Here is a 26,678-nt window from a genome sequence, read left to right as displayed (position 1 = left end):
GTGCACTCAGGCGTAGGAGATGCAGAATAGGAGGAGGAGCTGCTGTCTAGGGTCGCTCAGGCGCGGGTCTGAATCCTGGGTCTGTCCTTTGTTTCCTGTGTGTCCTGAAGGAGGGCAAGTTCCTTCACCTCTCTGGGCCACTTTCCTCCTCTGTAAAACGAGGAGAATAGCAGTACCTACGTCACAAGGTTGTTGTGAGAAATAGATATAAAGTATTCAGTAGGTGCTTAATAAATGGAAACTTTTGTGATTAAGAATGTCATCGTCTGTATCCTTTTGCCTCTGACCTCAAAGGCCATAGGGTAAGAAATACATAGAAAAATAAAGACAAATGAGGAGCAAATCCATTCCCTTTCTTTCAGCTACAGAGACAGAATACTAAGGACAATGCATAAATTTGAAAACTTAGACGAAGTGGAAAATTTCTGAGAAAAATGTATCTTATCAAAAGTGACTCAAGAAAAAATAGAAAATCTAAATAGATTATAAGCATTAAAGAAGTTGAATTAATAGTTTAAAAAGTCTATTCACTAAAATTGAGCCCAGATGATTTTATAACAATTTCTGTCAAACCTTCAAGGAACAGATAATTCTGTTATTGAGTGCGAGTTGTTTAGAGAGTAGGAAAAAAAGGGAATGCTTCTTAACTCATTTTATCGGGTTATTACCTTAATCTCAGGGAAGAACATTAGGAGAAGGGGTTTATTATCTCATTTACGAACATGGACACAAAAATCATAAATAAAACATTAGCAAGTGAAGTCCAGTAACAATTAAGGAAAAATTTAGACCAAGTGGGGTTTATCTTGTGACTTCTTATAGGATTTGATATTAAGCAGTCTATCCATATAATTTACCATATTAATAGATTAAGAAGAAACTTAAATTTCTCAATAGGTGCAAAGAAAGTATTTGACAAGACAGCATCTATTTATAATAAAATCTTTTAATAAGCTAGGAATAGAAAGGAATTTGTTTATCTTGATAAAAAATCGCAACCTGAAATGAATAGCACCTGACGGGGAAATGTTGGAAGTATTCTTTTCCCAGACAAGACAGAAGTGCCCATTATCAGCACTTCTAGTCAATGTTTTTTATTGGAGTTCCTGGCCAATGCAAAAAGATGAGCAAAAGAAATAAAAAGTGTAAAGACTGGAAAGAAAAAAGCAAAATGGTGCTTTTTGCAGATGATGGAAATGCCTATATAAGAAATCCAAGAGAATCTGTGGAACTAATTAGGTACTACAGCAAGAATGCCAGATACAAGATCGGTATGCAAAAATTAATTGCATTCTCGTAGACCAGCAGTAATTGTAAAATGGAATTTGAAAAAAAATGCCATTTACAATATTAAGATCAGTTAGAAGGTTACCTAGGAATAAATTAATAAAAAAACCATACAAGACCTTTATGGAGGAAATTTTAAAACTTTATCGAAATACTTTAAGCCTAGATAAATGGAGAGAGATATCATGCTCACGAGTGATGGGAAGATTTCATTGTTGGAAAGATATTAGTTCTGCCTAAATTAATAAGTTCCGTATAATTCCAGGGTTTTTTTGTGAAACTTAATTCCTATGGAAAAGCAAAAGCCCATTAACAGCAAAAACAATTTTGGAAAAGAAGAAAGTCAGGAGGACTTGTCTTAGCAGATTCCGTTACTGATTTTAAAGCAGCAGTACTTAATACACAGAAGTGGTATTGTAATGGAGCTAGATAAATAGACCAATGGAATAGAACAGAGCCAGGAGTCAGACCCACGCAGAAACAGAACCCCGACAAAGGGCAGAGGTGAGATTGTGAATGAAGGGAACAGACTTCACTAAAAGCTACAAGGAAATTGCTTATCTATTTAAAAAAAATCAATTTCGATTTCTACCTCATCCAGCATACGAAAATGAATTTCAAGAGGATTAAAGCCACTATGAGTCAGTTAAAAGCATAAATTATACAGGAAAAGACCCACAAATTTGATTACATTAAAATTTAAAAGTTCTTTATGCAAAAGAGAAAAGATAAGCCCCAGATCGGAAGAATATGTTTCAATGCCTATTACCAGCAAGGGATCAGAACTAGATTATCTACAGATAAATCAATTAGGAAAAAACAAGCAGAGCTATAAAAAAATATAGGCAGGAGTTATAAACGGGAAATTGGCAAAAAGAAACTCACCTGGTCAATGAACATCTTCAGAGATGTCCACCTCACTAGTAATCGGGGGTACAGAGCAGGGCCACAGTGAAATGTCACACCCGAAAGGTGGGTGCACATCTTTGAACCAAACTAAGTATTGGCAAGTGTATGGAGCAAAGGAGTTCTTAGACATTCTTCCTGGGACCATAGAGAGCTTCACAAAATTTGAGAGCGATCTGATAATACCAAGTAAAGTTGAAGTGTCACATGCTCTGTGTCCTGGGGGTGCCGCTCCTGGGTATAGGCCCGGTGAACTTCCCATCAATGTTTATGAGAAGAAACCATAAGGATGTTTGTTACGGCCTTTTGGTAACACTGTGGAACTGAAAACAAGCCAGTGTTCCTAAAAAGAGTTGTGAACACGTAAACTGTGATAGATTCACACCGTGGAAACGGAATAGCAGAGAAAATGAATAAACCAGAGCTAAATGTATCAATATGGATAAGTCTCTCTGACAAATAGGAGAGTTGAAAAAGCAGGTTGCAGACGGATGTGTCCAGTGCAATACCATTTATTTAAAGTTTGTCACGCAGAATAATACTATATGTTTTAAGTGTGTGCATACATGATGAAATAAAAATTGGCAAATACACGGCGGGCTGGGACACAAATTCAGGATAATGGTTACCTGCAGGTAGGAGGACGGTGGGGGAGGAGACACCACGGCTTCAACCACATTTTTCTTATTTCTTTAAAAAAAATCTTAAGCAACTATGGAAAAATTATGATTTGACAAAACCACAAGATGGGTGCTTGGGTATTTATTATTCTGCATGTTTTTCTGCGTGCTTTAAATGGTTCATGATTTCAAAAGAGCTAGAAAATGTCACTCTCTACTGATGACTCCAGGCGTTGCTTTCCTCCCCTCTCCCCAGGCTCTCTTTAAACTGTGGGGCTCCCCAGACAAGTACCCCAAAGACATCCTGACATACACCGAACTAGTGCTGGACCCTCAGGGCCAGCTGGTGGAGATGAACCGACTTCCGGGAGGAAACGAGGTAAGGACTCCACGGAGCCCAATCCCTGGCTGGAATCACCCTTTCAAAAAATTTCCTTCTGCCGAAGCAAACCTGTCTTCCTTGTGCGTTCATCCACTCGCCAGGTGGGCATGGTGGCCTTCAAAATGAGGTTTAAGACGCGAGAGTATCCAGAAGGGCGGGACGTGATTGTCATCAGCAACGACATTACCTTCCGCATCGGATCCTTTGGGCTGGGAGAAGACCTTCTGTACCTGCGGGCGTCCGAGATGGCCCGGGCAGAGGGCATCCCCAAGATCTACCTGGCAGCCAACAGCGGGGCCCGGATCGGCCTTGCAGAGGAGATCAAACACATGTTCCAGGTGGCGTGGGTGGACCCAGAAGACCCCCACAAAGTACGTCACGAAGCAGGTGTGGCGGTGTGATTCCACTCACCTGGCGTTGTATTTTCAGTGGGGGTCATAGCACCCACAAGAGGGTAAAGATAATCTTACTACATGCTCTTTATATATAACATAGTATATCCATGCGGAATATAAACAGGCATACAAACAGTATGTTGGCATTAAAATTTCATGGGAGGGGATGGCAGTTAGGAAAAAGGTCTCCTTAGGGGGACAGTAATGAGAAAAGTGTATAAACACTGAGCGAATATGTACTGAGCATCTCCTGAATGCAGCGTAGACGGAGGATGCAAAGGTGAGTAATACATGGGCCTTGTCCTCAGAGAGTTCTTAAAAGGCATCCAGAGACATGTAGATGCCAGCTACAGTGAAAGGCAAAACGAGTGAGAGAACAGCGCACATTTTGTGACGTGAAAATGCAGGGGACAGAATCATTCTTTGCGACTAGAGCGTGCATTCTCAAGGGGGTGATATTTCCCCCGAAAGGGGGCAGAGATTATTTTTCTCATGTAAAAAGCATATACACACATATGTAGACCTATGTACTCACACACATTATATACATATTATGTAAACAATATACCTATAATAAAATTTTATGAGAGGAGGCTGGCAATAAAGAAAAAAAATGTTTGAAGGGCTCCTTAGTTCCGTAGGGATCCATAATGAAAAGATGATTGAGAAACACTGAATGAGGGAGACCAGGAATAACGTGAGGTTGTGTTGTAAGGATGAGTGGAAAGCCCTTAGCACCGAGCAGACCTTCCGTTTATACCTGTTATTAATGTGTCGGGTGCAGGGACCTGGGTTCGTACCTCACTGGAGTATATTTTTTTAAGGGATTCAAATACCTGTACCTGACCCCCCAAGACTACACCCGAATCAGCTCCCTGAACTCCGTCCATTGTAAACACATCGAGGAAGAAGGAGAATCCAGGTAAATAACCTGTCAGGCAGCTCCCTCGTTTGGCCCGTGATTAATTGCAGCTTCTAATGGGGCCATCATCTCTCTGCCTCTGGGCTCGTGGCGGTATTTTCCGTGGGGAGGTGGTGTTTGTACAGTGGGAGCCCTGAGCTTCTAGGCACTGATGAGTTAAATACCTGGGGCCTTCTCCAGGGTGAACCCATCCTTGTCATTCCAAAACCAGTCATGCCTTTCACAAAGACAGCACATCACGCAGGGAGAATTAGGTTGGGCTCCCATGATGTCCCCAGAGCTGCAGGCTCATGATCTGTGACCAGATCGGCCGGCCTGATGCAGTGGTGATTTTGCGAACTGGGCAGGCATCTGCGCAGTGAGAATGTCGATGGCTACCAGCTGTCTTTTCCAGGAAAAGTTGTGGGTTTTTTAGTGAGGTAGATTAAATTAGAATTTCCCAGATTGGGATTTCTGGACTGTTAGTTGGTAATATTTGGGAAGGAGGAAAGTTCCCATTGCCAAGTAAGTTCGAGAAACCCGGGGTTACATGAGATCTAACAAGCATCTTTCCTGCAGACCTTCTCAGAACCTTTAACATGCTGAAGTGCCTGGTGAATCTCCAGCAGGTGTTAGGCTGTAGTCTCTCACACTTATGTGGCTGTGGAGTCTTGGTTGATGGGTTGAGAACTAGTGGCTTACCGTGTATACCCCTGTCTCTCTGCAGACCAATTGCTATTCTAGATTGCTCTTGGAGAAATGCACAGTGGGGATGACGTCTCATTAAGACAGCCTCCGAACAGGCGGATGTCTTTGATTGGAGGGGTGGTAATTATTGATGCTGACCGAGCCCTTCTAGAAACTTTAGGGCCAATGCTGAGGGTTTGTTTCACCTCTGGCTGCGTTATCGCCTTCCAGTTCCTCACCTTGCTTGTCCCTCCTGCCCCGGGTCCTTGCTAGATGCATCAGCCTTGGACTTTTCTGGACTAGATCTCGGTCTTTAACGCGTGTTTGGCTTTGAAGGTACGTCATCACGGATATCATTGGGAAGGACGACGGCCTGGGCGTGGAGAACCTGAGGGGCTCGGGCATGATTGCCGGGGAGTCCTCCCTGGCTTACGAAGAGATCGTCACCATCAGCTTGGTGAGTCTCCTCCTGTTTGATTTTCTCTTATGTCTCAACTTTTTATTAGAGAAACTTTAAAGTGATCACCAAAGTAAAGAGAATGGATAGCCTCATGTGCTCATCACGCAGTTCAGACTGTTTATCAGCATGTAGCCGTCCCTGCGTTCTCGATCCCTCTCTCCCACTTGTGGAATATCTTAAAGCAAACCCGCTGTCGTATCTTTCCATCTGTAAATATCAGTGTGGATCTTTAACAGCTAAAGACTCCCCCGCACTTTTTACGTAACCTCAATTACTGTTATTACACCTAGAATATCAACGACAATTCTTTATAATAGCGTCAGAACCCAGTTGGGGTTCAGTTTTAGTGGTCATCTCAAAAAGAATCTTTCTGTAGTTGATTTGTTTGAATCACAGTCCAGTCTCCTCTTATTTAAAAAGTATTGGCTATTTAGAAGGACTTGGGTTTAATTTTAGCTGGTATTGAATCAGTCTCTCCCCCTTACCACTTGGCCTTTCCAAAAACAGTTTCCGTTTCTAATAGAAGGAGGAGGGGAGCATAGTCCTCTTTAGTGTAAACTGTCAGTCAAGACCTTATTTTTACGGTCAGTGTTGGATCTTTAGTTTCCAAGGTGGGACATGCTGGCCATGAGTGTCTTCCTTAGACTTATTTTCTAGATATCATTTATATATATTCCCAAATAAAAAGATATATATGTATTTGGAATATATAAAATATAAATGTATGTCTTTCATAGAGACCTGTCTTTTTATTTTGAAATAGTTCAGGACTCACCAGAAGTTACAAGATGGTACAGAGAGGTCCCACGTGCCCTTCACCCAGCTTTCCCCGTGACTGTCTTACGTGACCACCATACATTATCCAAACCAGGACAGAGACGTTGGCACAATACCCTTAACCCGGTACACCAGTTTCACACGCACTCCCAGACATCCTCTTGGTTGTATAGAGGCTGCGATGGCTCGTGAATGACGAAGCTCAGAAGAGCTACACACATGCCTCTTGAGGCAAGAACCAGAACATTCCGTGTCTGCTCTCTGTCTTTACAACACTCTTCTTCATTAACTGCATTCTTTCTGGATAGGAAACCAAGGTCACACGAGCATGAAGAGCAGTCTTTGCCTCTGCTGTTTGGCCCCAAATCAGGTTGCCAGTGGCTAAGCTGTAGCTTCCATTTGTGCCCAGCGGCTGCCTGGGCTGTCCCTCCCGTGGGGGGCGGGGCCTGCCACCTCAGGAAGCCAGCAGGGATCCTGTCTCCGCAGGTGACCTGCCGAGCCCTTGGGATCGGGGCCTACTTGGTGAGGCTGGGCCAGCGAGTGATCCAGGTGGAGAACTCCCACATCATCCTGACGGGAGCAAGCGCTCTCAACAAGGTGACCGCGAAGGGGCCTGTGTGGGCACAGGGCGTCATTTTAACCTTCCCCTTGTCTCCAGATGGGGGATTTTTCTCAACATGAAACCAGTTTTGTTCCTACTGATGTAAGAGCTATTTTTTCCAGTTTGCAGTTATCTGGGCCTCTTATGAGCCAAAAAAAAGGGAAGAAAAGTATTAGGCTCTTCTGGTGGAACTAACTCGCTGTATTACCGACATTAAGTTTTAAAAAAATTACTAAATTTTTAAAAATTATTAAAACGGCATTACACATTGCAGGAAATTGGAAAATGACAAAAAAGTTAATTTTGCTCTTACTGTAGTTTTGGTGTGTTTCACTCTCATCTTATGTCTTTACATCGTTAGACTCCTAGTGAGTGTGCAGTTTGGCATTCTCCTTTTTCCACTGTATTGAAACATTTTCCACGTTGCTATAAAGCCTCCACAAAATAGTGTCTGCTAAAACCCCACTGAGGGTCTCAGAGTCAGGCCAGAGGACCAGCGGCGTCAGCATTTCTTGGGGACTTGTTAGAAATGCAAATTCTCAGGCCCCACCACAGACCTGCTGAATCAGAGACACCAGGAAGGGTTTTGCTTTTGAGATAACCAGGTAATCAGCTGGATCATGGCTTCTCAAATTGGGCTGCGTAGTGAAATTATCTGGAAGCTTAAAAACAAAATACTGATGCCTGAGTCCCAGCCCCAAAGATTCTAATGTGATTGGTCTGGATGCAGCCTGGGCATCAGGATCTTTGAAAGCTCCCAGGTGATTCTCCTGTGCAGTCGGAGTTGAGGACCACCGAGGGAGATGATTTCCAAGCAAGTGGAAGGGACCCTGGCTGGGCAGGACCTTGCTAACCGTGCCGTGTCAAAGCAGGTCCTGGGCAGAGAGGTTTACACGTCCAACAACCAGCTGGGTGGCGTGCAGATCATGCATTACAATGGCGTCTCCCACAGCACCGTGCCAGATGACTTCGAGGGCATTTATACGATCCTGGAGTGGCTGTCCTATATGCCAAAGGTGCAGTATCCCCCACACACCCCCCCCCCCCCCACGGCTTAGGGCCTGGAAGACTCTGTATCAGGTTCATTTGCTGGGTGCTACAGGGGCATGGGGGGGGCGGGCAGGCAGCACTGCACATGTGGCTGGGGTAGTTTTTCCTTACTCCTGTCTCCTTCCCTCTCTGACACTCAGCCCTCTACTAGCTATTTTCGGGGTGTTTTTTTTAATACCATTGTAAGGATGTTGATCCTTTAGAAACGGTGGCATTGCCTCTCATCAAAAGAGGTAACTTTGGACGGTAGAGAATTCCCAAGTTTTGCAGTCAGGCTGCATTCAATTCCTTCCTCCCTGGTAGCAATGAGATGTTGGGACAGTCTCTGAATCTTCCTGAGCCTCAGTGTCTTCATCTGCGAAATGGGAGTAAGATCAGCGCCTACCCCAGGGTGTTATCACGATGGTTCCATGAAATAGTGTTGAGGGGCCGGCTCTGTGGCCGAGTGGTTAAGTTCGCGCACTCCGCTGCGGCAGCCCAGGGTTCAGATCCTGGGCGCGGACATGGCACCCCTCGTCAGGCCACATTGAGGCGGCGTCCCACATCCCACAACTAGAAGGACCTGCAATTAAGATATACAACTGTGTACAGGGGGGGTTTGGGAAATAAAGCAGAAAAAAAAAAAAAAAAAGATTGGCAGCAGTTGTTAGCGCAGGTGCCAATCCTTAAAAAAAAAAAAAAAATTAAAAAAAAAGAAATAGTGTTGAGAGCCCAGCACATAGTAGGCCCTCACCACCTGCTGCCCATAATTGTGCTGATGAGCTAGATTGGGAGGGGCTAGTGCTGCGTAACCAGGCATCATCGTAGTCAGAGGAGGGAAGCGCGAAGAGAAGACCACAGGCATACTGACAAGCATGGGAAACTGGAGTCGCAGACCTGGCTTTCTCTTCCAGGATAACCGCAGCCCCGTCCCTATCATTCTGCCCACTGACCCCATTGACAGAGAGATCGAATTCCTCCCGTCCAGAGCTCCCTACAACCCCCGGTGGATGCTTGCGGGAAGGCCTCACCCAAGTAAGTCCTACGGTGCTTTGCCAGAGACCTGGGTGCTGGGTGTCTTTCTGGGCCTGGGATCCAGGAGCCTGTGGGTAGAAGCGTGATGTTTGGTCAGATATCCCCGAGGGGTGCCCCCAAGATCAGAGGCAGGGGATGCAGGAACTGATTCTACTCTATGAATTTCCTGAGCTCTTGACCAAGAAGGGGTGGAAACAGCCTCCGGTTTCTGGAGCTGATAGAGGGAGGTGAAGGGCAACAGAGGTCATGGCTCTCTCCCCACACTGCCCCCTGCTTACACAGGTGGAAAATCCGAGGCTGAAATGTGAGAGTTTCAAAGAGAACACTGCCTCTCTCTCTCCCTCCCTCTGTCTCTTTATCTATTTGGCTAGACCTTAATAAAGTGATTCTCCATGGGTTTATCCAGGACAGGCAACATAGCCTCTTCTAAACACACACGTGTGCAGACATGCACACGCATGTGTGAACATGCATGCTGGCACACATTCATTCTCTCCCTCTGAAAGGGGCAGGCTGTCTCCTGGAGGTGTGTGATTACATTCCGAGCAACCAGGACAGAGCAGGAAAGCTGAGCTCCCTGTCACAGTAATCCCGAGGCGAGGATTTCACGTGCCGCCACCCTTAGAAATCAGCCTGCTTGTGCCACTGCGTGGTGCTGGAGAGGCGGCCATCAGGAGCCTGCCCGGCTCTGCCTGCAGACGAGGCCCGCCTGCTTGCTTCTGCCTTTTCTATTTCTCTTGGCTTTCTCGCCCGTGAGCGCTGAGGGGGCTGGCTTTATCCTGGTTAAAAGAGGGCCAACTGGTTCCTGATGGTTTGCTCAGCTAGTCAGGCCGGCCCTCAGGCAGACGTGGAAGCTGGGGGGCTGTGTTCCCAGGAGCCCAGCCTCCCCCACCTGCAACTTGAGACCCTCGTGCTGCCTGGCTCCTCTGGTCCATGCTAGTCCTTTACCCCACGGGGTGACTCAAGTACCATCGCCCCTCCAGGGACAGGGGCAGCTGACATCATCGTATTCTCTCTCTCTCTGGGAAATTGAAGACTTTCTTCCAGCTAAATGGTGATTAAGCAGCAGCCAGCAGGTTGGCGATGTGTTTTCCAGGGCAGGTGGTACCTTCCTGAAATCCCACCTTCCGAAGGTGTCCATCCGCTCTCTTTGCCTGGTGGGAAGAAAAGGCAGAGACTGTGACTAGGATCCCTGCGTGACATCGATGGGGGTGGATGTAGTTGGGTGTTCCGTATGGACTGAAGTCCTGAGTTGGTGTGTTTTCTGCACTCCCGCTTTCTCCTTCTGTTTTTTTGGGAGATGGTTGGGATCTGTGTGGTTTTTCCAGGGAAAAAGGTGTTTGGGCTGTCAAGATCGGGCTGTCCTTAGAGAGCATGCAGGGCAGCCTGCCCCGCCAGGTGGACCCTGGGGACCCTCGTCAACCCAGCCCCTCAGCCTGGGCTTCTGTCCTTCTGCCCACAGCTCTGAAGGGATCCTGGCAGAGTGGATTCTTCGACCACGGCAGTTTCAGGGAAATCATGGCGCCCTGGGCCCAGACTGTGGTGACGGGACGAGCAAGGTAACCCTGAGGATGGGGCAGTCTGCACACACCTGGCCTCAGCAGGCACTGGGACTCCCAGGTGCAGGCCAGGTGGTTCTTTCCTCCCAGGTGGCCCCCAGGGACACTTTCTTCTTGGCCCCAGGATTTTATGAAAGAAAAACCAATTTAGAGGATGGTTTTCTATATGATACAGTTCTTTATAAAGTCCAGCTTTGTCTGTGGCCTTAGAAGGCATCTCAGCCAACTTCTTGCTGGGGGCGAGGACCCTTGCCCCTAGTGTCTGCCCCTAGGTCAGGGCTCTCTAGCCACAGGGACCGCAGACCCCTTTGGGAAGCAGAAGGTGGCCCTGGGTGCTCTCCCCAGAAAACTGGACGCTCCAAACTGTGAATCCCATTTCAGGAGGGCCGCCCCAGGGAGCCCTGGTGTACCCCACAGCTGCTGGAGGCCGAGCTGCCCGAGTGCTTTCCGCCGAGCCACTCACTCCTCAGCTGTGTGGCCCTCATCTTTCTAGACAGCCCCCGCTTCCCGAAAGTTCCTCCCTCTGTGGAACCCAAAGCAGCAGCCTCGTAATTCGCCATGCAGATTCCTGGCCTGATGTCGTTGCTCCCGGTCCAGGCCCTGGAGTCGGACCTGAGATCAAGGCTGTCACCCTCTCTGGGCCTTCACATCCTCATCTGTAAAACGGGGGTGATGAGTCCACCCCCAGAGGATTGTCGTGCTGATTACATATGTTGAGCACTTAAAATATCATAAATCCCACGCAAGTGGTGGCGCCTGCTGTTACTGTCGTCATTATTTAGCTCCTGGTCAGTAACTAAGTATTAAAATACTAGATGCTAAGCCCAGTACTGGCACTTAGTCACTTGTCCGTAAGCGTTTGATTTTAAAAACTCCTTTTTAAACCAGAGGTGAAATCTACTCCTCTTTCCGCTCGGAAGCCCTTCCCTTGTTCGAAGAGTGCTGTGCCCCCACCTGCCTCGTGGGGCTGTTGGGAGAGCAAATGAGAGCGATCCAGTGATGCACCCAGCACAGGGCGGCCGGGAGCAAGCCGCAGCGGTTACTGGTGTCACGGCGTCCCCTGAGCTGATGCCTCTGCAGGCTCGGCATCCTTTAATCCTTGGCAAATGCGACCTGGTCCTAGACCTGCGCTGTCCAGTGTGGTAGCTGCTGGCCACATAGGACACTTCAAACTGAAATGAGTCAGAAGGAAAGAGGATGACATGCTCAGTTCCTCCGTTGCCCTTACCACATTTCAAGTGCTCAGTAGCCACATGCCATTCGCAGCTGCTCAGACAGAGAACATGGCCAGCATCCCAGAAAGTTCTAGTGGACAGCGCTGCTTCTGTTCTGCAGGGGGCTGACCCTGCCCCACCCCGACAGCTGTTGCCCCCGGAAGGTGTCTAACGGGCCCTTTCCGGCTGCCGGCTTGTCCAGAGGCTCGTACTGCTTTCGAGCTACTTCCATGCCTCCCAGTGAAATAAGCTGTCAGAGTAAAACCAGCGTTCTCCTCTGCACGCCCTCGTCCTGGCCATGGTGCCCACTCCCAGAATGCCCGTGGAATGTCAGCCAGGGCCGGTGGACCCTGTGCCTGGACCCTACAGGGGTGCCGCTCAGCGCCCGGCTCACCTCTACTCTGCCTTGCAGGCTGGGGGGCATTCCCGTCGGAGTGATCGCTGTGGAGACGCGGATGGTGGAGGTGGTGGTGCCTGCAGACCCTGCCAACCTGGATTCCGAGGCCAAGGTGAGGGGGCCGGGGTCTGGGGCTGCGGTTCCACCAGCTCGGCCGACGAGAGTGGGTCCTGGGTGGTCGCACGCCTGCCTTTCCAGCTCAGAGGCTCGGAGGAGTCCTTGACCCTGGGGGCCTTGTAGCCGTTTCTCTGGTGGCGCTCTCTCCATGGGGTATGTGATGTTCCACACTGTCTTCCTTCCTCCTCAGAGGCTGACAGGTGTCTGGGAACCCCTCCTGCCTTTCGCCCCTGCCCCGTTGCTGTTTCTAGGGTGGGCCACAGCACACACTGGGAGGAGCTCGGAAGTCAGAGGGTGGGTCCTGGGACTGGCTATGCCGCTGACGCAGTGTGGCCTCCACTAGCTTGCGGCACCTCTGAGCCTGTGAATAGGGCAACAAGAACCTCCCTGGGCTGCAGCGTGAGGGTCAAGTGGGGCCCTTAGCCCAGCTTTGGGCCCTCCTGAGCCCTGGCTCTGGTGTTGGTGGCAACACGGGTCAGATTGCCCACCAGTCGCCGTGTCCTGGGGCCGCTCTTGCACACATGGTTCTGATCCAGGCTCCTCTGTGTTCCAGATAATCCAGCAGGCGGGCCAGGTGTGGTTCCCAGACTCGGCCTACAAGACCGCCCAGGCCATCAAGGATTTCAACCAGGAGAAGTTGCCCCTGATGATCTTTGCCAACTGGAGGGGCTTCTCCGGTGGCATGAAAGGTAAAGCCACCTTTCCCGTGAGTGCCCTGAAGCTGTGGGGTCAGTGCCCAGGACAGGCAGCCCCCTCGGGTGGCGACGCCATTTTTCTATGTATGGTCTCCTCGTCCTCTTAGCCAAGCTCCCCCACAGCCCTGAGGACGGGAGCAGTTCAGGTAACGTCGGCCCATTTTGCAGATGAGGAACTGAGGGTTCCCGGTGTGGCTGCCGGAGGTCACGCTGTGAGTGGCAGGACAGGGAGGGGCAGCCCGGCAGTCACCTCCCAGCTTGGTAAGATGAGGAGAAGGTGCTTCTGACCCCACAGTGGTGCGAGTGCTTTTTAAGCCACCGAGCACACTGCGGGATACAGGGGCGCTCAGTGGGATGTTGAGCAAAGAGCCAGACTGGAAGGCGGGCAGGCCTGTGGTGAATCCTGGCTAACTGGGTGACCTCTCTGAGCCTCAGTTTCCCCCTTCTGTGAAGGGGGTAAGAATAGGACCAACCTCAGAGGGTTGAGGTGAGGATTAGATGAGCTGATTGCTGGCCCCTGGCGTTCCCTCTCAGTGTGGTTATGGGGATTTTATTACTGCATTATTGTTAGCACGGAGCGTGCCTGGTGCTTGGAGGGGTGCATCTTGGTGATGAGTGAGGGCCGTGCTGCCTGCTGGCAGGAGCGAAGGGCCTGGGTTATTGTTGGGGCGGGCTCCGTGTGTAGAGACGGCGGGACAGGCAGGGCCACTCAGGGCGTCCCAGAGTCAGGGCCGAGGGAATCGTAGAGATCATTTCTTTCTGTGCCTCTTTTTCCTGATGGGGACACTGAGGCCCAAGCAGGGAGAGTGACTTGTCCTAGGTCGCACGGACACTTAGCATGCCATCTGTGCATGGGCCGGCTCCTGCCTCCCGGCCCAGTGCTCTTTCTATGGCTCTGTGAGGCCTCCCAGCTGCACACACTCTCCCAGGACCCCCAGGACGACGAAGGCTGTAGCTTTGCATGTGGACGCGTCCTGGGTCCTGAAGACGCCTCGCTGGGTGGCCGCTTGGTTTTTCAGACATGTACGACCAGGTGGTGAAGTTTGGCGCCTACATCGTGGACGGCCTCAGGCAGTACAGACAGCCCATCCTCATCTATATCCCGCCCTACGCGGAGCTCCGGGGAGGCTCCTGGGTGGTCCTGGACTCCACCATCAACCCCCTGTGCATAGAGATGTACGCGGACAAAGAGAGCAGGTGGGTATGTCGGGCTCATCCTGGCTTAGCTTTTTCTTGTTCTCACTCCCAGTCCTGAGCACATTCTCCCTCTGAGCCACTGGCCGGGGAGAATAGGGGTGTCCTGAGTTTCTGAAAGATGGGGACTCTCCAGTTCTACCGATCTGAAGCTAGCATCCCGTGTGTGATTGAATTTTCTCAGTAGAGTTCCTGGCTGGAGCCCAGAAGTGGCGGAGGAGTTGTCTGTTTTTTCATAATTTATACTCACCTGTTTCCCAAGGAAGTTTGCAATCCAAAAATAAGGAAGACCACAGCACCTGAGCTTCCTGGCAGCAAGGATGAAAACAGAAATATGAGCAGACAGCTAGTTCTCACTAGACTCTGAGTCTACCCCAAAGCTATGAGTTCCCGTAGGGGGTGTGTTTCATTCATTTTTATAACCCAGGGCCTGACTCCTAGTGGGTGGTTGGGAAACGCTGGCCGACGGATGACTGAATGAATACTTGCATGAGAGGATACCAGTTCTTCAGGGGAGAGAAACCTTCTTGACATTTTTTTAGGAGGAATTTATCTCAGGAGCTCCTACAGAAAGGATGATGACAATAATACTTGCAACACAGTGTTTGAATGCCTTCAAAGTGAAGACCAGGCTCCAGGCTGTGCAGGATGAAAAGCCTTCAAGAGTAGTTCTGCCCCAGATGTAGGCACCCTTTCTGTGTCCACTCCCTTATTCATTCATTCATTCAATGAATATTTATTGAGTACCTTCCGTGTACCAGGCATGATGCCAGGCATTGTGATATTATGCAAATGAACCAAACCTGTCTAAGTGCCTTCTTTTGCACCTAGACCCTTATGGGAGGCTGTGAGGTCAGTCCAGGAAGACTCAGGATGGGACCTCGAATGGGGTCATCATTAACTTTTCACTCTGGCCACCGGGAAGCTCAGAGCCACAGATAGTATTCCTCAGGGCTTCCAAGCTGTGGAAAGAAAAGGAGCAGGGAGAGACTGAGGGGTGAGAGAGAGGGTTGGAAATGGGAGGGCAGCTCACATGGGACCATGTTGGGCTCCTCACTGAGCCTTTGTGAGCTTTAAGGAAATCGGAAGTAGTACCCTGGCTCTAGGAGAGCAGAAGTTAGGAGTCAGAAAGGACTGTGGCTGAAGAGAGGATGGTTATGCTGCTCCAGAGAAAGTCATAGTCTCTTGTGGCTGAAAGGGCTCTCCAGAGCTGAGAACACTGTACTTTAAAAAGTTGGCTCAGTCCCTCATTTTCTGGATGTAGGAACAGATGATCAGAGAGAGGATGTGACTTGCCCAAGGTCACACAGTGAGTCAACGAAAGAGCTGAGAACGGACCCCCAGATTTCCTGACTCTCTTGCCCCCACCCCGTGTCTCCTGGCTGTTGCTCACTAGAGGACACCACACACCTACCCCCTGCCACTTCTATTTTCAGGGGGGGTGTTCTGGAGCCGGAGGGAACAGTGGAGATTAAGTTCCGAAAGAAAGATCTGATAAAGGCCATGAGAAGGATCGACCCAGCTTACAAGAAGCTCACGGAACAGCTAGGTGAGAGGGTCTGCAGTGCGTCACCTCCCAGAGGTCAAAGGAGCCCAGCCCGCTCCATTGTTGGAGGTTTCTAGCAGGTCCAACGTCAAATGAAGACGGGGCTGGCCCCGTGGTGTAGTGGTTAGGTTCACACGCTCCACTTCAGTACCCTGTGGTCTGCAGGGTTCAGATCCCAGATGCAGACCTATGCACTGCTCATCAAGCCGTGCTGTGGCAGTGTCCCATATACAAAAGTAGAGGAAGATTGGCGCAGATGTCAGTTCAGTGACAATCTTCCTCAAGCAAAAAGAGGAAGATTGGTACAGCTGTTAGCTCAGGGCCAACCTTCCTCACCAAAAAAAAAAATAAAGTGAAGACATACCAAAACACAGCTACAAAAATTGCGAGATATTTTAAATGTTCACATACAGCAAATCAACCTGTTTAACATTAAAAAATGTATACGATACCTTAATGAATTTATTTCTCAGCACACACAGAATATACAATTGAAGCATTTGGGGCCAACAGGGAACATCAGAATTTTCATAACAAAATGTCCTTTTAAAACTTCCAATTAGACATAAAAGTCTTTTACTCGTTTTGTTGGCGTGAGAGCTTTGTTTCTTGTAACCTTAGATGTAATTCTCTTTAAAAGTCCACACTAGGTGGCAATGTCTCTACAACTGTGCTACTCACAAGATTTAAGGTGATGATGATGAAGATGATGACGTGTGTGTGATTTCCTTGGTTTGGTCTCAGGGTAATGCAGGTTTCACAGAATGGGTTGGAAAGTGTTCCCTCTTTCTGTTTTCTGTTTTGCTGTATTGGCGTGATTTCTTTAAATCTTTGATAGGCAGTTTCTAACTACAAATTCAACTCCTTTATTGCACATAGGACTGTTCAGGTTCTGTTTCCTCTCGCGCAGCTTTGGTAGTTTGTATATTTCAAGGAATTTGTGTATTTCGTTAAGTTGTAGAATTGGCTTAGAGTTGTTTATAATGTTCCCTTATTGCGTGTTACAATATTTGTGAAAAGCAGTAACCGGCGGTATCCTACACACGCAGTGGGTCTGATAACGTGGCGCAAGTTGAACGTTGCATGTTGAATGCTGGCGAGTGCGTGCCTGAGGCCACAGGAGCAGTGTGCTTTAGGGGCTGTCGGAGGGCCGCTCAGGCCCGTCCTGCAGACCCTGGTTGGTGCCCTTGCCCGCAGCGATGTCCGAGCTCTCCGACAAGGACCGCAAGGACCTGGAGGGGCAGCTGAAGGCCCGGGAGGACCTGCTGCTGCCCATCTACCACCAGGTGGCAGTGCAGTTTGCCGACCTCCACGACACGCCGGGCAGGATGCTGGAGAAGGGCGTCATCTCGGTAAGAGAGTGTGCATGACCCTCCTAAGGTCACCTGGTTTCCAACACGGGGGTCGAATGCTGCACGTTTGAATCTCCTGGGCAGCTTTAGAAGATCCCAGGGCCCAGGCGGTCTCCAGAGCAATTCACTCAGAGTATCTGGGGGTGGGAGCCAGGCGTTGGTATTTTTTTTAAACCCCCGAGAGGTTCCAACAGGCAGCAAGGTTTGGGAACTACTCTATAACCTCTGTGTGTGTTTGTAACCGCTGGGCCAGATTTGAGAACCATTGTTCCTGCCCTGCATTCACCTGCCACTGACCATCACAACCCCACCCTATCACCCCATCCCCAAGAGGACATCCCCCAGGCCCCCGCCACACCTGTGTCCAGTGCTCCTTGCCAGTTGGCCTAAACCCTACATGCCTCTGGTGAGCCAGTCTGGAGTCCTGGTGAAGTCCCGGCTCTGCCGCCAGCCTGGCAGGTGCCTTCACTGCCCTGAGCCTCAGCTTCCGCTTGTGAAATGATCAGAGCCTGTGCCCAGGGCAGGGCCCGCCCCAGGAAGCATATTCCCTCTCGTCCCTCACTTTCCGGGGACTCAGGCCTGGGGCTTGTCTGCAGGACATCCTAGAGTGGAAGACCTCACGCACCTTCCTGTACTGGCGTCTGCGCCGCCTCCTGCTGGAGGACCAGGTCAGGCAGGAGATCCTGCGGGCCAGCAGCGAGCTGAGCCACGTGCACATCCAGTCCATGTTGCGCCGCTGGTTCGTGGAGACGGAGGGGGCAGTCAAGGTGGGCCTGGGGCCGAGAGGGGGCAGGTGGGCGGGCGGGGGCTGTGGGGGCCAAGGGCTGGCACACCCAGCAGCGGGGTCCCTCTCTGAGGCAGCCCCGCGCCCTCCCCAGGCCTACCTGTGGGACAACAACCAGATGGTGGTACAGTGGCTGGAGCAGCACTGGCAGGTGGGCGACGGCCTGCGCTCCACCATCCGCGAGAACATCAAGTACCTGAAGCGAGACTCTGTCCTCAAGACCATCCGAGGGTGAGTGGACACCTCGCCCACCTGGACTTAGTGGCCTCCAGCCGCCTAACCCCAGAGTGGCCCCTCCATTCCGCCGTGATGCCCGGTCCCCGGCTTGGACTCAGCCCCATGTGCTGAGGTCCCCAGCCCTGCCCCAGCAAGGAGCCCACGACTCCCCGATCTCCCAGGGATGCTATGAGGGTGTGCGATCATTTCAACTCATGATCCTTTGGAATGTATTGGGCAACTCGTCCAAGGTCACAGCTGAGCATGTTTGGCTAGAGAACCACATTCCAAACTACTCGGCCTCAGCTGCTGGCTCCCCTTCAGCGTCAGCCTTTCCAGACGGTCTGCTCCGCCTTCCCACGGGGTCCCCTGTGAGGGAGATAGTGAGCATGTGGGACCCCACCTGGGGGATGGGGCTGAGGTTCAGGGGAGGTGCCGTGTCTCAGGTCACACCGCTGGTAACCAGTAGGGTCCGCTGTCGTTCCTCGAGGTGTTCTGGTCCCCAGGCTCTGTTCCCTCCTGCTCCCCACACCATCACCCCAGTGGTGACCACAGCAGGAAGGGATTTGGGAGCTCTGGGTCGTTGCCTGCCCAGGAACGCGACGCGGCCCAGCACAGGCATTTTCGGGGGTCAGAGGGATGACCCCACCCCACCTTTCCCCTCCCCTGCAGCCTCGTTCAGGAAAACCCCGAGGTGGCTGTGGACTGCGTGGTATACATGAGCCAGCACATCAGCCCGGCTGAGCGGGCCCAGATCGTTCACCTCCTGTCCACCATGGACAGCCCAGCCTCCACCTGACCCCGGCCCCCCTGGCCACTCGCAGGACCACGGGCAAGAGGCTGACTGCAGGCCCTCACCAGGACCTCAGGGGTTTGCTTTTTAAAAAAATTCCTGGGCATTTCTGCAGGGCTGTTGGCCGCCAGCTCACTCCTGTCTTAATAAAAGGCTTAGGAGTGCCCCCTCCGGCAGAAGTCGCCTCTCTCCATCGCTAGGAAGTTTGTTCTGTTCTGTCTCTTCAGACAACATCTGTGCTGCATCACTGAATCGAATTTAACCCAAACATCCCAGTCTCCTCTTGCTTTCCTGGGCCTGGCGTGTGGGATCCAGGTGTTCTCTTAGGCTCGTTTTATATCAGGTCACAGAATCTTTTATTTTTTTACTCTGAGGCCAGGTCTTGATGTAAGCATCTTATATACTTCAGCAGAAGAAACAGGCCAAGGAAAGAAATATAGGGATGAGACGAGGAGAAAACCCTATTCTTCTGATGATGCTTACTCAGATGCTGCACGTCACCCAGGGAAGAGGGTATGATAGATTTTTTATTAAGAGAATAAAATGACATTTTGTTCCCCAAGTGAATCCCTAGGGCATCACTGGGAGTGTCCCGTTGGCAGAGATTCTCTTTGGGAATGGGAAAGCAGAAGGAGCAGAGTTGCCCAGCCCTAAGTGCCGGGGCGTTGGGACACTGCTGCGTGGCTTACAGCCCTCTGCCCGTCTCTTCCTCCGAGAACAAGGGCCAGCCCCCTCCCCCAGCGTCACTTTCCCGCTGGGGCTGGGAGTCAGAGTTCAAACTCACGGCCCAGCTCGCTCACGAGTGTCACCACTGTGATTGCCACCACCCTCCTTGGAGGGCTCCTTCGAGTCACCTCACCTCTTGCCTTGATGACTGTGGCGGGATCCCGCCCAGAGGAGCCGAGCTGTTGGTTCCCAAGGACTGGACCCCGAGGACCACATCGATTTGCTCAGGGAGGCCCACCAGCTCCCAGCTCTGAAGGTGGCACAAGTCAGGGCCTGGGATTCTCCTGGCCCCATCCATCCGTCCCTGGGTGCAACTCAGGGGGTGGGGCGGGGGGAGGGTGGCGGGCTGGTTGGCCACCCCTGCTGCTGTGATGGGCAGTTTGTCTGAGACACCAAACGTTACACCTGGCCAACTTGGAGACCAGCGAGCTCACCTAGGGAAGCCCCCAGAAGCCGGAATGCTTGAGGATGTCTGAGTTAAAAAAAAAAAAAAAAAGAAAAGAAAATCTGGGGGCTGGCCCCGTGGCCGAGCGGTTAAGTTCTCGCGCTCCGCTGCAGGCGGCCCAGTGTTTCGTTGGTTCGAATCCTGGGCGCGGACATGGCACTGCTCATCAAACCACGCTGAGGCAGCGTCCCACATGCCACAACTAGAAGGACCCACAACCAAGAATATACAACTGTGTACCAGGGGGCTTTGGGGAGAAAAAGGAAAAAAAAAAAAAATCTGGCCATCAGCCAATGACAGCCCTGGCAAATGAAGGTGGCGTGGGGGCAGTGAGGGGTGGGAGAAAGACACGTTAGCCCTTGTCCCATCCCAGGGCCACTCAGGGGAAATCCATGCTGCTCTGGGAACCAAATGTTTTCCGTGTGTCGGAGGCCCTTTTGGGTTTGGAGGGAAAGACGAGTTGAAGAGGAGCCGCTGTCCGGGAACGGTGGGTGGAGGAACCTGCTGGGAGATGTGTGGAATAAATTATTTTTTAAAGGAAGCACATTGGCTTTGACTTATTATCTGGACCAGAAAAGGGAGGCCACCTCTCTGGGGGAGGCCCTGGAGCTCGCCATCCTCCTGCAACAGCTGAGGCCTTGAGCAAGCCCCATCCCAGGAGGTCACAGCTCTGGTTGGAGTTCGCATCCCCACGGCCACGGGTGGGCTCCCTAGTCCTTTCAGCTGGATTTCAAACATGGACACGAGCTGCCGTCTGCCGGCTGGTGACACTGAGGTCCGCCTGTGGCGGCCCCCTGGAAGTACCTTCCCCAACGGGCCCACTTTCCTGCCCTGGGGGACTTAGTGCAGTGGCCTGCAGGGAAGTGAGAAAGGATCAGAGGTCGTGATGGGCAGCTGGGGTCCAAGCTGGACCACTGGCCTCTCCCCTGTGCAGCCCTCATGAGTCACTTCCTGAGTTTTCTGCAGCCAAGCGTGCATGCAGAACAACAGAGCTGTGCTGAGGTGAAGTGGCCAGCCGTGTGGCCAGTGAGAGAAGCCCCAGCCTTGCAGTGCACGTGGCCCCAGCAAAGTACTTTGATCAACTGCTTATTGAGCAGGTAGTATGTGCCAAGCACCGTGTGAGGACAGTGTGCTGGGGACATCCGGGGTCCCCAACAGGTAGAAACTGCAAGGTTAACCATAGCGGGAGCTCAGGGGTCATGACTAGTCAAAACTGCCTGTTCAATCCGCAGATGCACAGGGTCTCTTGTATTGTATCGTCCTGTGTCTTTCAGAGGCAAATCTACCGGTCAGGGTCCCTGTGATAGGAACTCGGTAGAGGAGGGAACTAGGATCACCCACAGAGACCACAGAAAGGCTCCCCAGATGACCCCTGTGCACAGAAAAGGCTCCTCTGCACCCAACTAGTGTGGACAGACCCCCCCCCCCCACCTCCACCTTCTGGGCGTTGCCCAGGCAGCTGATCCCTGAGCCACACCGAGGCTCTGCCAGTTGTCTGTCCTCCATGACACATCCTCTGCTCAGCAGCCAGAGGATCTTCCCAAGTGCCCCTTTGCTGCTCCAAGTGCCCCCAGGACAAAACTCTCACTTGATCCCGTAAGGCCTGGCGTGACCCACTCCCGGATCCCACCTCCCTCCCACCAAGTCTGTCATCACTCGTTAACCAGACCAATCTGGTCCGGGTGAGCCATGACCGTTTCTCCTGCCAAAAACACTCTTCCCCCTTGTTCTTTGCCTGGCTGACTCCTACTCATCCCTCAAAACCCAACTCAAACGGTGCTTCCTCTGGGCAGGCTTCCCAGACCACCTCTCCAGTGAGTTGGGAGCCTCTCCTCTGTGGTCCCACAGCCCCCGTGCTCCCCCTTTTGTGTGATGTATATGAAACATGAATTTTTAAGTGAAATGTGTACTAGGGGTCCCTAGACCCTTCTGACCGCTGAGTTAAGGATGGATTTTGGAGAGCAATCTACTGACAGAGAGGTGGACCCCTTCTGGAAGGTGAGATGAGAGGCCATGTCTGGTGATGGTCTGTATCTTGTGATACCCTGAGCCGTGCAGCATATCTCCAGGTGGTGGTGTGGGCAGGAAGCACAGGCCAAGAGCCTAGAAGTAAGTTTTAAATTTTTTATTGTAAAATACGCGTAACATAGAACCTACCATTTTAACCGTTTTTAAGTGTATGATTCAGTGGCATTAAGTACATTCACATTGTTGTGCCATCATCATCACCATCCGTCTCCCGAACTGTTCTGTCACCTCAAACTGAAACTCTGTCCCCATTAAACACTAACTCTCCACTCCCCCTTGCCTCCAGCCCCTGGCGGCCATTTACTTTCTGTCTCTATGAATTTGACTGCTCCAGGGGCCTCCTAGAAATGGTGGAATCGTGCAGTATTTGTCTTTTTGTGACTGGCTTGTTGCACTTAGCGTAATGTCCTCAAAGTTCATCCGTGTTGTAGCAGGTGTCAGAATTTCCTTCCTTTCTGAGGCTGAATGACATTCTGTTGAATGTTCTTAGTCTACTGTCTTAGTCTGTTCCGGCTGCTATAACAAAATGTCACAGGCTGGGTGGCTCGTAAACAGCAGACATTCGTTGCTCACGGTTCTGGAGGCCGGAAGTCCGAGTGCGGGCTGCTGACGTGGGTGAGGGCCCTCTGCCGGGTCGCAGACTTCTCGCTGTGTCCTCACATGGCTGACGGGGTGAGGGAGGTCAATGGACCATCTTTTGTAACAGCTCTAATCCCATCATGAGGGCTCCCGCATCAGGTGGTCACCTCCCAAAGGCTCCCAGATGCCGTCACCTCTGCATTTCAACACGTGAATTTTGGAGGGATGCAAACATTCGGACCACAGCACCCACCTTTGTTCACCCGCTCGTCCATCGGTGGACTCTTGGGTTGCTTCCACCTTTTGGCTATTGTGAATAATGCAGCTACGAACACGGATGTGCAAATATCTCTTCGAGTCCTTGCTTTCACTTCCTTTGGGTCTATACCCACACGTGGAATTGCTGGATCCTATGGCAATTCTATGGTTAATTTTTTGAGGACCCGCTGTACTGTTTTCCGTAGGGGCCACCCCATTTTACATTCCCGCAACAGTGCGGCTCACATCCTCGCCAACACTTAACTGTTTCTTGGTTTGTTTTTATAGTAGCCAAACGAATGAGTGGAGCCTAGAAGTAATTTTGACTCAAAAGTCTTTGACCCTTTTTGCTTTCATCTCCCAAACATCGTGGGCGGGATATGCAGACCCCATGGGCGAGCCTTTCCGTCTGTCCGCCTCCCGCTCCCCTCACCCACTCAGCTGTCCTGGCTCCCACACCTCCCTCCCTCCTGCCCCTGAAGTTGCCCACGTTTCAGCTGCCAGTTTGGTCTTTGTGCTGCGACCCCTGGACTCGGGGCTGTGACGCCAGAGACGGAAGGTCCGGCGCCCACACCCAGAAGAAGGATGGTGTCGGTGCAACCAGCATTGTCCAGCGGAGGCCATGCCTGGCTCCACGGCATCCCCGACTCCCGACCATACCTTTTATCCCCTTCCCTAAACCTGCACCCACTGCCCTTCAGGAGCGAACGCCACACCAGGCAGTGTGTGGCCGTAGGAGGGGCACCTGCAGACCTGGGGTTCAGTCCCAGCTGCCTGGCCTCGGAGATGGGTGCTCCTCTTTAAACCAGCAAGGGGACATGCCAGCTGAGCCCTCTGTGAGTGAAGAGACCGCGGAGAAGCAGGGCATCGTCGGAATCCCATCTCTACCCCTTACCAGTCACGGGTAAGCTATTCAGCCTCAGTTTCCTATTCTGTAAAATGGGGATGTGTCTGTTTTCTATGGCCGCTGTAACAACTAGCACCAACTTAGTGGCTTCAAAGCAACACAGATTTGTTACCTCACTGTTCTGGAGGTCAGAAGTCCAGAATGGGTCTCACGGGGCTAAAATCAGGGTGCTGGCAGGGCTGTGGTCCTTCTGCAGGCTCTGGGGGGAAATCCCTTTGCTTGCCTTCTCCAGCTTCTAGAGTTCCGGCTCCATCTTCAAAGCTGACCCTCCCGCCTCCCTCTGTACTCAGGAGGATCCTGTGATCATGTGGGGCCCACCTGGAGAATCCAGGGGCCCTGCCTAGCTTAAGGGCAGTTGGTTAGCAACCTTCATTCCATCCTCTATGTTAATTCCTCCTCGTATAACTTAGTCACAGGCTCTGGGACGTGGCCACCATTGGGGGCCATTATTCTGCCTTCCAAGGGGGACAGTGACAGCTTTACCACGGAGAGAGGACGAGTAAATGGGATAAGCCATGTCACGGTGCACATAGCGTGGAGGAAGCCCGTTTCACGAATTAGCGAGGGTCGCTGTGATCTTTGTTGTTAGAAAGTGGATGATTTCCCACGGAGGGGAAGAAGAGCTGCACGACCAGCATCTCTGGGCCTCCGCTATCTCGTCTGGGAGACGGGACCATCACTGACTGTGCGGTGGTGGTTCTGTTTCAGGGAGATGATCCTGACGAGCGTTTAACCCCGTGCGGCATGTGGCGGGTGCTCAGGGGGCGCGAGTTGTATTTGTCCCCCGTTAGTTACCCAGCTTCAGGGAGAAGCTCCGTGAAGCCTCATTCCTCTGGTCTCTCCTTCCTGCCGCGTCTGGCATCGGCGTGGCCCCTGTGCGGGGGGCGCTGGTGTGACCAGAACTCTCGCCTACAGCTGTGCCTCTGCGACCTTGGCGTTTTTGCCTCGACTCTCTGCATACCTGGCCCCACCTGCCTGTGTAAGGCATGGCTGTCAGACCCAAGGAAGGGCTCCCCAGTCCTCCACGTGGTGACTCGCCTGCTCAGGCTTCCTCCTCCCAGCCCTTCGCCCCTGTCCCGTAGCTTTTATAAGGTCCTCGGGGTGACGTTCATTGGCTGTGACCAACACAGCCTGCCTCGCCCCCCCCCAACCCCAACTCATCACTGGGGGTGGCCGGGGGCTGTGATGCTCTCGTTAGCCGGGCCTGGGCCACAGGGCCACCCTGGAGCCAAGTCGAGGAGGGGTGCTGGGGAGAGAAAGGCAGCCCAGGCTGGCTGCAGGCACCCTCCCCTGCCGGCTGCCTGGTCTCCACTGAGGGGGAGCCCGTTCAGCCCTGCCCGATGCCCCCCACAGCCCCGTCACCCCCCACGCTCCCTTCCTCGCTAATCGTGGCATGTGCGTGAATCGGATCTCCCATGTGAGGCTGCAAGCCACTTCCTGGGTGGGCTTCAGAGTTAGTTTCTACTTAATACAACCTTTTGCTGTTATCTTGGGTGGCAAGTCACCTGCTTTATTCCTCTGAGCCTCAGTTGCTTCATCTGACAAATGGGTTTAATAACTAATAAGACACGCCTGTTTGGGTTGTAATGAGGGTGGAACAAGCTGATTTCCAGCAGTGACCCGCCCAAGGCCTGGGGCTGAACAGGTGTGTCTCCTGCCTGCAGGCGTGTACCCGAGGCAGCTGCCAGCAGCCCCACTGGGCCCCGCTCCGCTGTTTGACACACCAGACTCAGTCCTGCCTCTTCAGGTGACCCCACCTCTCTGAGCCTCCACTTTCTGAGGGTAAACGGGGTTCACATTGCTGTCTGAGAGAACGCCTGCCACGAGCCTCGAACTGAGGGACATAAACAGCAGCCATGCTAATTTTATTGATAATGACAAACTCCGCCCACTTTCTGGCGCGATGGGAACCTGGAATCAGAAGACCTGGGTTCAGTGCCGCTGTGGTGCTGCCTCTCTGGGCCTCAGTTTCCCCATCTGTAAATGGGGTCTCCCCTGTGAGAGGTGAGTGAGTGGCGTCCTCCTTTACCTCCCTTCCCACTTCCCTCCGAGCCACAGAGCTGCCGTCCAGCCTTTATTGACATGAAGGCAGGTATTCAATGCTGCGCTTACACAGTCTTGGGGTCGCCCAAACACGGGGTCTTCATTAACAACAACTCAAATGTGTTAACTCATCGGGGGTCACGTCACACAAAGCAGCTGAGCAGGGCTGGTCAGACAGACGGCACCAGGGTGTGTCTAAAGATGGTGGATGCTCAGTGGAAAGTCCCAGAACTAAGAAAGGCCTAAAGGTGGTCCTTCAAGACAGGCCTAAACACCCAACCTTCCAGGTGGTGGATCTGTTGCTTAATTGGAAAATTCTGGCTCTGGGTTTGGGAACTCCCAGACACAGGAGCCAAACCTCCAGTTGGTCAAGAGGGGACAACAGTGCAAGCTGCTACTGCAGGTTCTCAGTCTCAGCTTAGCTGGAAGACTGTTTACCTTCTCTTTTCCCTTGACTCCCGCCTGACCCAGCTGTCTGCAGGACCTGCCACTTGGAAAGTCAGGCACTGGCAATCAGAGAAAAAAACATAACACAGTCATCGGCAATGAAATAGGCCAAGAAGTGACGATAAATTGTCACTCCTCATTGCAGCTTCGTCAGCCCCACTCGCTTCGTGGGTCAAGCTTACATGGTTCACAGTTTGCCTCCTTCCCATCGGGGGTTCTTAAATTCCAGTACAAAAAGCCCCTGCCATTTCTCCTAGGCTCATCCCGACTTGCCCTTAGAAAGCTCCTTGGACCGCAA

At 51.6% G+C, this 26,678-nt stretch overlaps 1 protein-coding gene across 7 annotated transcripts in view; it reads left to right on the top strand.

Annotated features, from left to right (window-relative positions):
- ACACB (acetyl-CoA carboxylase beta) overlaps positions 1–20,271 on the top strand; it is a 100,638-nt gene extending 80,367 nt beyond the window's left edge. For 6 of the 7 annotated variants that reach the window (XM_046638707.1, XM_046638706.1, XM_046638709.1 and 3 more), the window contains 16 exons: positions 3,070–3,192; positions 3,297–3,566; positions 4,415–4,512; positions 5,515–5,635; positions 6,902–7,012; positions 7,889–8,032; positions 8,960–9,080; positions 10,543–10,639; positions 12,266–12,362; positions 12,921–13,056; positions 14,082–14,259; positions 15,693–15,805; positions 17,000–17,154; positions 17,751–17,921; positions 18,033–18,169; positions 18,827–20,271. In XM_046638707.1, coding sequence (XP_046494663.1) covers positions 3,070–3,192; positions 3,297–3,566; positions 4,415–4,512; positions 5,515–5,635; positions 6,902–7,012; positions 7,889–8,032; positions 8,960–9,080; positions 10,543–10,639; positions 12,266–12,362; positions 12,921–13,056; positions 14,082–14,259; positions 15,693–15,805; positions 17,000–17,154; positions 17,751–17,921; positions 18,033–18,169; positions 18,827–18,953 — 2,199 coding nt within the window. In that variant the 3' untranslated portion in view covers positions 18,954–20,271. Of the gene's footprint in view, positions 1–3,069; positions 3,193–3,296; positions 3,567–4,414; positions 4,513–5,514; positions 5,636–6,901; positions 7,013–7,888; positions 8,033–8,959; positions 9,081–10,542; positions 10,640–12,265; positions 12,363–12,920; positions 13,057–14,081; positions 14,260–15,692; positions 15,806–16,851; positions 16,974–16,999; positions 17,155–17,750; positions 17,922–18,032; positions 18,170–18,826 lie in introns of those variants that run through there. The other variant, XM_046638708.1, reaches the window with a different exon arrangement.
- Positions 20,272–26,678: the final 6,407 nt, after the last annotated feature.

This window comes from Equus quagga, chromosome 15 (genome assembly GCF_021613505.1).
Source record: "Equus quagga isolate Etosha38 chromosome 15, UCLA_HA_Equagga_1.0, whole genome shotgun sequence".
NCBI lineage: Eukaryota > Metazoa > Chordata > Mammalia > Perissodactyla > Equidae > Equus > Equus quagga.
This window is presented reverse-complemented; position numbering and strand designations above follow the sequence as displayed.